General features: G+C 41.9%; 1 protein-coding gene across 7 annotated transcripts in view; it reads right to left on the reverse strand.

The window, feature by feature from the left end:
• Window positions 1-15293, reverse strand: part of flnbl (filamin B, like) — a 177240-nt gene that overhangs the window by 130987 nt on the left and 30960 nt on the right. For all 7 annotated transcript variants that reach the window (XM_063068023.1, XM_063068022.1, XM_063068019.1 and 4 more), the window contains exon 2: window positions 360-810. In XM_063068023.1, coding sequence (XP_062924093.1) covers window positions 360-726 — 367 coding nt within the window. In that variant the 5' untranslated portion in view covers window positions 727-810. The remainder of the gene's footprint in view (window positions 1-359; window positions 811-15293) is intronic.

The following is a 15293-nucleotide window of genomic DNA, read 5'->3' on the forward strand; positions in this document are numbered from 1 at the left end:
GCAGCTGGTTACTTCAAACAAAAGCAACATTCATAAACATCACATCCACCACTGTTTCACCAAGCACTTTAAGAGTAAATACACACAACAAAAACTGACATCTCCAATGCGCCGTGACGTTTCTGATCTAACTAATGTAAACCCTCAGGTTTTCAAGCTTATGTTGGTTACCATGGTTAGTAAGCATTTAGAACAAGATTAAAGCGGCGAGAAAAAGTTAGTTACGAGAGTGAGAGACAATATCCCCGGTCAGAAGCCACACCTTGTCGCGATTCATTTGAAGGCAAAGTTTAAAAACTGTTCAACACAGCCCACAGAGCGCAAAAAGGCGAAGAGTTCCGCAGCACAACGGCACTCACCGATAGACACTAGTTTGATGTTCTCCTTTTCGAGGAACTCGAGCGCGACGGACACGTTCTCCAGCTGCATTTGCCTGAAGGTGGGTCGCTGGTGATACTTGCGATACATTTTCTTTTGGCTCAGGACCTCGAGCAAGGCGATGAGCCGCAGCCCGTCCGCCAAGTCGCTCTGTAGGTTGTGGATGCGCTTGTTCACGCACTTCAGGTGCTCGTTGCACCAACGGGTGAAGGTGTTCTGCTGTATCTTTTTCCATGGCGCGTCCTCGGCCAGGTCCTTCTCGGTCACCGGCATTTCGGCGTCTTTGTCCTCCGGAGGCTGAGGCTGGCGCTGCAGCTCCGACTCTCTCCTTTGCACATGCGTACTCATACTGTCACCTCCCCCTTTTTAATCTCTCCACTTCCGGGATCGCGGGTGTGAAACTCACACACCACAGGTTACCGTGCAAAGAGCCTGTTTGGGAATGGAAGCAAGTGTTAACGAATGTGTTTTTTGTGTTTATATATTATACATATAATTAAAAGAATATTGAGAGTGTACCCACTGAAATATAAAGTCACAAAAATCTTCACTCTTATGTTAACGAATAATTAAAGTAAATAATTTGTTACCAAGATCATGTTAAGGTCAACCTGAAATTATTGGTGCCAGGAGAGTTCGTTGCTTCACGGCCAGTTTAACGATACCTTTCACAATAATAAAATTTGGTGGCAGCAATCAGAGATTACCTTTCCAATAAGTATACTCTTTCTTTAACAAGTTTATGAACTGTATTAAGACATTCCAACAGAAACTATTGCGAGGGGAGAGTGTGTCAAAAGGCGCATTGTTTAACGCCATGAGCCGTGCTCAGCGTGGAGAATCACACTGCTGTTAAGTGACTACTTCTTGCCTGCTCGAAATGTGATTAGTATTTGTGGTGGGATTTTCAGTGACCGTGTATGATCCTCGGCACTTCACCTATATACTTCAAATACCTTGCCCAAGCGATTATTCGTGGCGTCTGCTATGCGGTTTACCCAAGTCATAGCAGGGTGCAATTCTGTACTGGCAACTTCTCCCAGCAGATGGCACTAGACAGCGTAACGCGCATAGGTGAAACTGCTGGTCCATTCCCCACACCCTGGCACTCCCACATCACAGGAGACGGCAATGTAACTACTTACAATACTGTTTTCGGAAGGTGTTAATAGAACACAATCACCGTTAAATCTGTTTTCCACCACTCCAATAATCAAAAGTTGTTGTTTAAGTTTTAATTTTATTTGAAAAAACTGATATGGCAAAGTGACAAAAAAATCAATAGAGACTTTCAGAAATTTGCTATCGTGGCAATGTACAAACTTCGTCTAATTTTTACAATCCCATGTCTAAATTTTTTTTAGTGTTTAAGGAATCACTGATGTACCATTGGAACAATTTTTCACCCCCTTAGGTGGATATTACTGGCAAACAGCATGTATTCGCCCTCAGGGTCCGTTGAGTTCCTGCCTGCCCGCCTTCACTGCTGAAATTGTGTCGTCCAATCGTGCTGTTGGGTACAGTCACAGGGTTCCCTCCCAACAATGAGGGATTGCGTATAATTCCAGGTCAGGATGAGGTAAAACTTCTGCCAGTGGAGAATATTCCCAGGACTCCCAGTTTAACACAATTCCTAGTGCGTCATTCAGTCACCAATAACATTGATGTCAAGGGCAATAACTCTCACCTCATCTTTGGAATTCAGCTCTTCCACCTATGTTTGGCCAACACTACATAACTAGGTCTGGGCCCAAATGATTCTGACAGAGTCTTACCAGGCACTAATGGTCAAGCTATTACACAGTAAACACAGGGGATTTTGCAGATGCTGGAAATTTTGAGCTACGCCCACAAAATGCTGCAGGAGCTCAGCAAGTGAGACAGCAACTACGAAGTGGAATAAACAGGCGACGTTTCGAGTCAGGGCCCTTCATCAGGACTGGAAAGGAAGGGGCAGTAGCCAGAATGAGAAGGTGGGGTGAGGGGAAGGAGTCAAGCTGGGAGGTGAGGACAAAGGTAGTTGGGTGAGTGGGGTAGCGAGTTGAAGTAAGAAGTTGGGAGGTGGACGGCGGAGGAGGTAAGTGGCTGAATCTAACAGGAGAGAAGAATGGACCGTGGAAGAAAGGGAAAGGGAAGGGGCACCAAAGATAGTTACTGTATGCCCACGTGAGAAGAGAATGGGGAAAGAAAAAGGAAGAGCCGGGAAGAAATTGTCTTGAGTTGGAGACTACTCAGAAGGGTTGGAGGCAAACTCCTCTCCCCTCCCTCCAAACTACGTCGGGTCTCACCGATGTAGGAGAGGTCGCACCAGAAACGCCAGACACAGTAGATGGCCCCCACAGACTCGCGGGAAAAGTATCCCCTCACAGTGGTGAGGGGGAAGCTGGAGGGGCAGATGCAGCACTTGTCACGCTGGCAGGAATAAGTGCCAAGTGGTGATCTGTGGAAGGGACGAGCGGACAAGGGAGTCACGGAGAGCGCGACCGCTACGCAAAGCGGAGTGGCGGGGGTGGGGGGGGGGAGGAACGTACTTAGTGGTGTGATCCCATTGTAGATGGCGGAGAGTGATATGCTGGATATGGAGGCTCGTGGGGTGGTAGGTAAAGACAAGGGGAAACCCTAACCGTGTCATGGCGGGGAGAAGAGGGGTAAGGGCAGATGCGTGGGAAATAGAGGTGATGTGGGGGAGGGCAACATAGATGGTGTTGAAAGGAAACCCTGTTCTTTGAAAAAGAAGGGCTTCTCAGATGTACTGTAATGGAAAACTTCATCCTGAGAACAGATGCAGTGCAGACAGAGAAACAGAAAAGGGATGAGCCAATAGACCCAATTCTGCTCCTGTGTGTTATGAAATAGCACTTTTCCAAAGTGATAAGGGGGGAAGATGTATGGCAATTACTGTACTACAAGAGGATCCCGTCACTAAGCACACCCCGCTACCACCACCACACACACACACACTTCCCGCTTTCTGTAGTGATCACTCTCGTCGTAACTCCCTTGCTCTCTCGTCTCCCGCCTGGCACAGGTGTAGTAAGCGTGACAAGTACTACACCTGCCCCTACTCTTCCTCCATCAGGGCCCTGAACAGTTCTTCCAGGTGAGGCAACACTTCAACTGCGTGTCTGTCGCGGTCGTCCATTATATCCGATGCTCCTCGTGCGAGTCTGGGGAGATCCGAGGAAGATTGGGAAACCACTTTGTTAAGCACCTTCACTCCGTCCAGCAATAAAGACAGAATCTCCCAGTCATTGTTCTCACTCAACTGTGCGGATCTGCGGCTACGCAGTAACTGAAATTATATGATAATATAATTTTGAAACTATGCTAAATAGTGTTGAAATCAATCCTAATATAATTGTGAAATAGCCTGTAATTATGTGTTAATGGCTATTATCCATATTTGTAAATAGATGTACCACAACCTTCACTTTGAAACATTTTTAGAGCTTCAACATAGTTACATTACCAGTGTTTCAAATTACAACACTGCTACAAATCGTAACAATAAACATAGAATTGAAGTCGGTAGGTCATTGTTAATAAACTGCCAGCCCACTGAAAGTCGATGTTGAATGTGAAAGATTTTCTTTGTTGTACTGTATTTCATTATACCCTTCAATTAATAAATAAAATCAATGTATGGAATTTTTCAATTTTCATTCTAAATATTCATAGTATGCAAATTACAAAAAAAATTAAAGTACCATGCAGTTTTCAGACCATGTCAAAATTTCCTGCACAGAGCAATAGTTGTTACATTAGAGGCAATATTGCTCCCAGTGACCATACATTTGAATTCAATTTCCCATTCCGATTCCAACATGTCTATCCATGGCTACTGTAACAATGAGGGCAAACTCAGGTTGGAGAAGCAACATCTCATATTGCATGTCTGTATCCCCCAACCCGATGGAACGAACATCGATTTCACTGACCTTTAAATTCTCCCCTTCTCCTTCTCTCTTTTTCCATTCCCCATTCTGGTACTCCTTTCAGCCCTTCTTTCTTCTCATCTTCCCATCACCTCCCTCTGGTGCCTTTCCCTTTCTTCCATGGTCCACTGTCCCCTCCTAATAGATTAATTCTTCTTCAGCCCTTTATCTCTTCGACCTATCACCTCCCAATTTCTCACCCCTCCCCACTTTCCACACCTACCTTCCTCTCACCTGGTCTTACCCATCATCTGCTAGCTTGTACTCCTACCCCTTCCCCACCTTTTAATTCAGACTTCTCCCAGTCCTGATGAGGAGTCTCACACTGAGACATGAACTGTTTATTCCTCTCCATATTTGCTGCCTGACTTGCTGAGTTCTTCCAGCAAGTTATGTCTATTACTTAGTAAGTTCTATGTGAGGGTATTTTCCATCCTATTCTCATGATTGAGAGCAGATTGTTTGACATCTTTTGTGGACTGAGCACAACCTGTTAACCTTGAGATAACTGCAGGAGGAATATAAATTTCTGGATCACAAGTACCTAGCACCACAGCCAAAGTGTTGGTGAGGTCCAATGCATTATATCTGTGTTTCTTTGTATATTGTAGAGAGAACTTTTTACCTGAAATTTGGCTTTCCAAACGTCAGAGGTTTCAAGAAAAAAGCCGAGATGGATCATTCACATTGCATCTGTGGCGGAGGGTAAGTGAGTGTTTCAGCATTGTCTTTGACATTCTCTTATTGGTATCCTTGTATGCAAAAGCAAATCGAGACTCTTCCCATTAGTTGTTTGATTGCCTAACATCATTCATGGCTGGATGTGGCAAGTGATTACAAAATCACGTAGGTGTCAGAATCCGCTTCCATTGTTTAGCACATATCTAATCTGGTGATATACTATGTTGGCATCTGTTTTTATGCTTTCTTGGTGCTGCCCTTGCCATGCTCTTTTACACCCTTCATTGAAACAGTAATGATTTCCTGAATTGATAGGAAGACAGGTTGAGGAACATACCCAGCCTAGTGGTTACAGACTGGGATGGAGTTTGATTTTGCTGTTGGGATGAACCACAACTCTTCATGGAACCCCTACTGGATCTAATCTGAATCCATTAGCATAGTGCTGGTGTCACAGGATATGACTCAGTAGCTTGGGGTAAAAACAGAATTTTATCAGCACTGGGTTTATGCAATGGTCATTCCTACTCATATCTCCAACATGCATCTGTTACATATAAATTGTGGAGAATAAGATTGAGTAGGTTTGCCCCTTGTATCAGTTTACTCCTTGTCCAGAACAGATCCATTCAGTTATAGGCTTCAAAGATTTGCCACTCTACTCACTGGTGGGCTACCAAATGTCCAAATGTCCACTGGTGGTAATCATTCAAACTCCCTCACTCTGATCAGATTTTATACCCCTGCTACCCACAGTAATACATCCAAATGTTTTTCACTATTTTGATGATATAAATTGGGAGGCTGAGACAGCTCTCCCAATTTATATTTAGATTCCTAATTGTTTACAAGAAGGTCTGGACTAAATATTGTAAATGTGGCATAAGCTTATGTTGCATCACCTATTCAGTCAGATATTATCAATTTGTTGTAAGTGGTGTCAAGCTTGGCCGCTTCAGTGGATAGTTATAATTCAACCATTTATATGGACACTCAAGCCTGACCCAGGCTAGATACATGGATATCGGTTTTCTGTCCCTGAGGGGTATGTGGGTGAATCAGATGAATTCTAGATGACAATCCAATAGTTTCTTGGTCAAACTTACGTTTGTGCTTAAGCTGGATTTTTTAAAGTAGCTTATTTTATTAACTACAGAAGTTCAAAACTTCAAAGTAAATTTATTATCAAAGTACATATATGGTGAACCCTGAGGTTCATTTTTCCCACGGTCATACTCAGTAAATCCTGGAAACATATAGAATCAATGAAAAACCACAGCCAGCAGAATGGACCAACAGCCAGTCTACAAAAGACGACAAAATTGTGCAAATACAAAAGGAAGTAATGATGATAAATAAGCAATAATATTGAGAATATGAGAAGAAAAGTCCAGAGGCTGTGAGAACAGTTCAATGATGGGGCGAGTGAAGTTGAGTAAAGTTAACTTTACTGATTGAAGACCCTGATGGTTGAAGGGCATTAACTGTTCCTGAACCTGGTGCCGTGGCTCCTGAGGCTCCTGTACATTCTTCCTGGTGGCAGCAGTGAGAAGAGAGCATAGCCTGGGTGGTGGAGGTCCCTGACAATGGATGCTGCTCTCCTGCCACAGGGCTCCATGTAGATGTGCTCAATGTTGGGGAGGGCTTTACCTGTGATGGATGGGCTGTATCCACTACCTTTTGTAGGATCTCCCATTCAAGGGCATTGGTGCTTCCATACCAGGCTATGATGCAACCAGTCAATATACTCTCCACTACACATCTATAGAAGTTTAAATTCCATGGTCACTATGGTGGAATATAAATGCACATTAAACTCCAAATGATTAGTCCAGGCTAGTATAGCCATTCTGTCTTGAACTACATAATGATGTTGATATATGTGGCTATGTGAAATTAGTGTAAACATCCATTACTTATTTTAACTTGACAGAGTGGTGAAATAATTTTGTATGGAAGTTTAATTTGGCTCACAGATGACATATTAAGCAAACACATTAACAACTCATGGTGGAACTTTGAATAAAATTTCAAAAATAACAAATATTTGTCAAAATGTTTTAATTCAATGTCAAATACCATTGCTGACGCTATTGAATGTCCATACAGCATTTGTGGTTAGAATGTTCTATAAAGTTATTTGGATTGATTCTCTCCCCCACCCCTTCAAGGAGGAAGGGAAGCAGGAATGGCTGAGCAACAATTATTGTAACCACCCAGTCTCTTCATCTGAAAATTGGCCAGACACCCCTGTGCATTCATTGTCCTTGTTTTCCTTTCACCACACACTCGAATCTGCAGTGCAAGCACTGAAACAATTATATTCGGACAATTCCCGATTACAGAAGAACTATAAACCAAAGTCCCAAATGTGATAAAAAGGTAATAAATTCCAATCTGAACGCAATTAGTTTGAGTTCCTTCACCACCAGTTTCTTTACTAAGTAACTCATTAATTCCATGAGCTATTTCCCAGTGGATTCAGCAAAGTGGAATGAAAGCTGATGTGTTCCCATGGTCCACTCTCCTCTCTGATCAGATTCCTTCTTCAGCCCTTTTCCTTTCACCTCTCACCTCCTCACTTCTCACTTCATTCCCCCTCCCCCAGCACAGTAGTGTAGTGGTTAGCACAATGCTTTACAGTACAGGTGACCCAGATCCTATACCTTCGGCTACCTGTCAGGAGTTTGTACATTCTTCCAGTGACTGCGTGGGTTTCCTCCGGGTGCTCTGGTTTCCTCCCACAGTTCAAAGATGTCCCGGCTGGTAGGTTAATTGGTCTTTATAAATTGTCCTGTAATTAGGCTTGGATTAAAACTGGGGGATTGCTGGGCTTTGTGGCTCGAAGGGCTTATTCTGCACTATATTTCAATAAATTAAAATAAAAATCTCACCTGGCTTCACCTATCATACACCAGCTTTTATTCCTTCTCCTTCCCCTACCTTCTTATTGTGGCTTCTTCTCCCTTTCCATTCCTGATTGAAGGGTCTCAGCTTGAAAAGTCAACTCTTTATTCCTCTCCGAAGATGCAGTCTGACTGAGTTCCTCCAGCGCTTTGTGTGTGTTGCTCTGGATTTTCCGCATCTGCGGAATCTCGTGTTTATGAAAGCTGGTGTTGCTCATGTGATGACCTCTTAACTGTTCTCGGCTCTTAGTTGCTCATTCCCCTAACAGCCCGGTGGCAAATGGCAGTAAGCTAGCTACTGGCAGACAATAGGTTGTGGCTGGCTAGTCCATCGAATGCACTAGTGTTGCATGAGTGGGGACACAGGGAACTAGAAGCCGATGCTGAGAGAGCCAATGTGCTGCTCCCATTGGATCCTGTCTACTCCCATGGAGCTCCAGCTGATTGCTTCCACTGACGGGCAGGATCACACACCCAAGAAAACAAGTGATCCCTTGAAGCCACCGATCGATAATGTTCATAACTTTGTGTGGTGCATAACTGAGCTTCCATCAATGCCACAAACATCATGTGCATTCGTGAAGGTGCCATGCACTCTTCCCCATACAACAGTTGTACTAATTGTATCTTGCTGCGTGGCTCATACTGTTAGGTGTAACTTACCTTAAAGTTGACAAGGACGCTATTACCTTAAGTAACTGTAATTTCAAATCTGAGACGGATAGATTTTTGCTATTCAAAGTTTTTCAAGAGTATCTACCGAAGGCGAGAATCTGGAGTTAAATCGGACAAGGCATTGAATTGTCCAATCCTTTCCCCTTTGTTCATCAGAATGAGGAGACTCAATGCATGTTCTTCTTCATTAGGATGGGGAAAATCAATGTTATTCCCTCTGCCTGGAAACAGACTTCTCCATACATTTATAACACTAGTGCAAAACAAACTACTTTCTTCTTGCTACCCTCTGAAAGCTACCATCTCCAGATCTCCTCTGGCAATCAGTCTCCAGCTTGTCCCTGCCAGCAGTATCCGTTGCTGTTCATCTTCGTCACATGCAGGACCTTCCAATTTCACTCTCTAGCTCACGAGCAATAGAGAACCAATGTAAAAAGCTGAGAAACAATGCATTTCTAAAGAATAAAAATACATTATTATTTCTACCAGTGGGTGAGCTGGCAAACATGGATTTAAAATAATTGGAAAAAAGAACCAAAAGGGCGGGGAGGGGAATTTCTTTGCAATGCAATGACCTATTAAGGTCCAGAATTCACTGGCAGGGTGGTAGAAGCAAATTCAGCAGTAATTAACTTTCAAAAGGGAGGTGATATATGTTGTAAATGTTTATAGTGCTGTAGAGAGTGTTTCAATGAGCTGGCACAAGGCACAATGGACTGAGTGGGCTTTATCTGTGCTGTGGACATCTCAGAACCATCAAAGTCTGCCTCAAAAAATCTACATATGAATAAAATGTTCATACTTACTGTCAGAAACATCTATACATTTTGTATATTATGTTCAGTCATTCTTGCATTACTTTCCCTGCTAATCTCAAAAGGACATAAGGGAAATCGATACATGACTGAAAAAAAATTATACAAAGTATATGAAATAAATGATTTCTAATATATTACAGTATTAGAAATAATCTATTCCATGCATTTTCTATATTTTTTTCAGTTCCCTTTTGTCCAAAATCAAATTCATCAGGTCCACTAGAAATGGCAACGATGTGATCTACAGTACATCTAAATTTATACAATGAACAGCTTAAAAAAGTAGACAAGAGCCAAAGGCCATTCTTGGATAATCTTTCATTTTTAGAAAAATCAACCCGCTTACTGTTTAACCTTTAGCCTGTAGGGAAGTTCCTGATTGAGTAATTGTAGGCACAAACTAACTTCATACCTCTATACACAGCAGCAATGAACCATGCCAGCATAATATTTTCCAGATGTTATAAACAAGAAGGGTTTTTGTAGATTGAAAACTGAAAGTTATCTTACAGACCTTCAAACACTAAGGCTTTATATTTTGATGGAGTGAGAAATAAACTGGAGTCCATTTTCATAAAATTTTATATGTTTTCTTCATGGAGTTAAATATCAGGAGGCTCTTTACAGGAAGAATAATCAATTTCAATGAAACAAGAACAAGTAAAAGGGAAATGTATGAGACTTTTATATAGCGTTGTTTTTAATGTCATTAAAATAGTAATGTGGCTGGCATGAGGAAGAGCATTTCAGATGGCAGCTTTGATGGTTTCAACTTGAACTACAGATCATCTGAGCAGCATACGAGCCACTGCTCAGCAGTGGGAACTGGTGTATTTCATTTCTCATTTAAATCCTCCCAATCAAATTCCATTTTATTCCCTTTAGGAACTAATGGTCAATTGTGGAGCAGAGGATTTCCAGGGGACTGCACTCAAGCAATAAGATCAGCTGCCAGGTACCTTGCTGGAGCCTCTTGGGTTTTGAGGGGAACCCACACCTGTCCCTGCGGTACCTGGACAAGAGAATTTCATCCTCCCAGACCAATGGGAAAAGTGAAAATATTAAAAAGGTTAAAGCGTTCCTGTTTGCCTTTACTACCAATTTTACTTACTGCAGAATAGGCTTTCTGGAAAACTTACTGCCTGTTCTGGTTGAATGGAAATTGTAGTTTCGGCTTAAAGTTGACCTTAAAGAGGACTTGCTCATCTTTCAGTCAGTTCCAAACTACATCAGTCAGCACTGAGTAAATAAGTGACTCAGTGAGTTGTAACAACACAGATCACTGACTATCCCAGGACAGTGAAATTGAAACTGTTCAACCCGCCAAGCTCCACCACTGAAAATGGAAGGAAGTATATTTTGGGATCCCATTGTGAAACAGGTCTTTTAGAAGTTTCACGGTGCTCAACAAAAGCATATTCTAGTTAAAAGGAAGGGAAACAGATGAACGTTATTTACTTGGATTTCCAGAAGGCGTTCGATAAGGTGCCACATAAAAGACTTATCCATAAGATAAGGATGCATAGAGTTGGGGGTGATGTATTAGCATGGATAGAGGATTAGTTAACTAATAGAAAGCAGAGAGTTGGGATACATGGGTGTTACTCTGGTTGGCAATCAGTGGTGCCACAGGGATCAGTGCTGTGCCCACAGCTGTTCATGATATACATTTAACAATCTGGAAGAGGGGACCAAGTGTAGTGTATCTAAATTTGTTGATGACACTAAATTGAGTGGAAAAGCAAATTGTCCAGAGGATACGGAGAGTCTGCAGAGAGATACAGATAGGTTAAGTGAGTGGGCAAGGGTCTGGCAACTGGAGTATAATGTTGGTAAATGCGAGGTCATCCACTTTGGAAGGAAAAATGGAAGATTAGGTTATTATTTAAATGGTAAAAGATTGCGGCATGCTGCTGTGCAGAGGAACTTGGGAGCGCTTGTGCGTGAATTGCAAAAGGTTAGTTTGCAGGTACAGCAGGCTATCAATAAGGCAAATGGAATTTTGGCCTTTGTTGCTAGAGGGATTGAATTTAAAAGCAGGGAGGTTATGCTACAACTGTACAGGATACTGGTGAGGCCGCATCTGGAATACTGTGTGGAGTTCTGGTCTCCTTACTTGAGGAAGGACATACTGGCTGTGGAGGCAGTGCAGAGGAGGTTCATCAGGTTGATTCCAGAGATGAGGGGTTAGACTATAAGAGATTGAGTTGCCTGGGACTGTACTCGCTAGAATTTAGAATATTGAGAAGAGATCTTTTGGAAACACATAAAGTTATGAAAGGGAAAGATAAGATTGAGGCAGGAAATTTGCTTCCACTGGTGGGTGAGACTAGAACTAGGGAACATAGCCTCAAGATTCAGGGGAGTAAATTTAGGATAGCGAGGAGGAGAAACTACGTTTCAGAATCTGTGGAATTCTCTGCCCAATGAAGCTGTGGAGGCCATCTCAGTAAATATAATTAAGACAAGGTTGGATAAGTTTTTGCATCATAGGGGAATTAAGGGTTATGGGGAAAATTCAGGTAGGTGGAGATGAGTCCATGGTTCGATCAGCCATAATCTTATTGAATAGTGAGCAGGCTCGATGGACTAGATGGCCTACTCCTGCTCCTATTTCTTATGTTCTTATGTTCTTAATATTTCAGTATCTGGGTCAGAATCCTTAATAGCCCTTGAGGTAGCAAGCTGTATTCTTGCACTACTGCAGTCATTCTATAATTTTGCTGATGATACAACCATTGTTAGCAGAATTTCAGATGGTGATGAAGGGGCGTGCAAGAGTGAAATTTGACAGTTACTTGACTGGTGTCACAGCAACAACCTTGAACTCAATGTCAGCAAGACCACAGAGCCAATTGTGGATCTCAGAAAGGGTAAGACGAGGGTGCAGAAAACAACCCTTGTAGAGGGATCAGAAATGGAGACAGTACGCAATTTCAAGTTCTTGGGTGTTAATATCTCTGAAGACCTAACCTAATATTAGGTGACATTAAACCCGATTCTGATTCTGATTCTAGTGAAGGTATTCCCACAGGGGGGTAGGGAAAGGAGTTTTAGTGGGTAGACAACAACCGTAATGAAGGACCAGCGATCTTTTTAAAAGTCTGGTGTCAATACTTCATGGTCCACATGTACCTGTTTGGGTAAAGGTCACAGTAGGTTTCATAAATCTTAGTTTAGGAGAGATTTTGAGGTTCTGGTTAAGCAAAAGAGAGTGCCATACTCTGTGCATAAGTAATTGGGAACTAGTGAATCTCTTGCTGTCTACAAGAAGTGTAGCAGGGCACTTAAGAGAAGTTATGAGAGCAAAAAGTGAATATGAGAAATATCTAACCAACAAGGTGAGACTTTATCCCAATAAATTCTATAGGTATATTAAGAGTAAAATGAGTGGAAGGGAGAGAATAGATCCCCTTAAAGATCAGCATGGCCGTCAGTGTGTGGAACCAAAGGAAATTGGAAAGATTTGTAATGGATATTTCTCTTCAGTTTTGCCTGTGGAGAAAATGATGGAGGCTAAGAAAATGATGATTTGTCACCACTTTTGATTCAGCCAGTGACATTAGGGTTCTTCGAGGAACTAACTAAGAGAATAGATGAGGGTAGGGTAGTGGATGTTGTCTAAACGGATTTCAGAGAGGACTTTGATAAGGTCCCTTATGGCAAGTTCACCCGGAAGTTAGATTGTATGGTGTTCAGGGAGAGGTGACTGATCAGATTCATAACTGGCTCGATGGTAGAAAATAGAGGGAGATGGTTAAGGGTTGTTTTATTTCTCGGATTGGAGGCCTGTGTCTAGGGGATGCACAGCTTGCAGGATTTTGAAAGCAAGGGGGTTAAAGTTGATAAATGAGGCAGGATCAGATACTGGGGATCTGCACAAAAAAGGGCAAAGTACATTTATTATAAAAATGTGTATACGATATACAACCTTGAGATTTACCTCCTTATGGGCAGCCGCAAAACAAAGAAACCCATTTTAAAAAGGCCATCAAACACTCAAATCCACAGAGAGAGAAAAAACCTGTGCAAGCAATAAAAGTAAGCAAATAGGTCCCGAGCTGGAGTTTTGCAGAAGACATGAATCCAGACACCACTGCAGCTAGCACAGCCTCAGCTCATCGTATGATGATGCAGAACCAATTTCCATGGCTAAAGGCAAAATTCTTACCTAGAAAAATGACCCCAAACAATAAAAGAGGAAAAGTAAAACACTAAAAGAAAAAAAAGCAAACGTTTGCACAAAACCCGATAACTAGGCAAAACACAAAGGAGGGAAGATAGTGTAATTAAGAGATATGAAAATTAACACGAAATAAAATGTTATAATGGGAGACAAAGAATGGTGGTCAAGAACAATACAGGGCCTTGTAACATAACTAAGGAAATGGAGACCCTGATAAATCAATGGAGTAACTATGCATTGGCCTTTCGAGTAGAGGAAAGAGATAGCACAGAGGAAGCACTATTTAATCAGAGCCTTGGAGTCACTGAAACCAATAACTAGAATAATACTAATAAAGAAAGTAATCCACTAAGTTGCAACAAATTTGCAAAGCCATGTGGTTTCCATTGTTGGTTTAAATGTAACAGGATGAGAAAATCGCAGATGCTGTCATATTCTTCAGTTCATTCAATATTAACCTTATTTCAGATTGAAAAGTGGTGCAAATCACCATTATGTATGAACACTCAGAGTGAAACCAGGGAATAAACTGATCAGTTAGCTTACTGTCTATTGGAAATTACACAGACAGGTTAACTGAACACTGGAGAACTTTCAACTTATCAAAGGGAGCTAAAATAGATTTCTGAGGGTCTGGGCACGCCTGATGAACCTGCTTGAATTTTTTGAAGAAATATCTAGAGTAATTAAAAGGGAATCTATAACTTCCTTCCAAAAACAAAAGTGTTTAGCAATCTTTGGATCAACCAGCTGTAGCCACAATCATAAAGGCTATGCAACCCAAACAAGAAAATGACGTTTCAGACTAACCAGACTACAAGCCTATAATGCTGGCTTTAATCTTGGTCGGGAGGTTTATCTACAAACAGTGGTAAAGATTATACAAATGTGTACTCAGACTATAAAACTTCACACAGCAGATATTGGAGTCACATCTTTCTTCCATTAAATTTAATAAATGGCAAATTCTGCAGGTGTACTGACATCTGACATTTGCATTCAAATTTCCGATGTATCTTTGTGTCATAAGAAACTCTCCATTATTTCATAAAATGAACACACATTGTAAAGTTCAGTTTTAATATTAGCTTTTTAAAGGAAAAGAGAGTTGTCACTGGGCAACAAACACAAAAAAATGGCTGGAGCTACTCAGTAAATCAGGCAGCATCTATATAGAGGAATAAAAAGTCTACATTTCGGGCCATCAGGTCTTGGCCCGAAACGACAACAGTTTACTCCCCTCCATAGATGCTGCCTGGCTTGCTGAGTTCCTCCAGCATTTTGTGTGTCCATCATCTGCAGAAATTGTTACACTGAAGTGTTTTACTGTTTTGTAGCAACAGAGGTATTTCTCCCCATCCAGCATTTTGTGTGTCCATCATCTGCAGAGACTGTCACACTGAAGTGTTTTACTGTTTTGTAGCAACAGAGGTATTTCTCCCCATCTTGTACGCCTCACGTACAACCACTCCCACCTCCACGCTCTCAGTCCATTTGGCCCACTAATCTGGGTACAATCCCATCCTGACACAGCACAACCATGCACTGTCCTGTGAGGCATGAAACTACCTGCATTTGTAGTCACAGCGATGCTGCAATGGGCAAGAGGTCATTAACCTCCTCAAAGCAGAGATGGGAACTAGGTGGATAACACACAGCAAACGATAGCTGGTGCAGCAAATGAAGTTAATTCTTCAGTTAATAGTCTCTTTCA

This window comes from Mobula hypostoma, chromosome 15, assembly GCF_963921235.1.
Source record: "Mobula hypostoma chromosome 15, sMobHyp1.1, whole genome shotgun sequence".
Classification (NCBI taxonomy): domain Eukaryota; kingdom Metazoa; phylum Chordata; class Chondrichthyes; order Myliobatiformes; family Myliobatidae; genus Mobula; species Mobula hypostoma.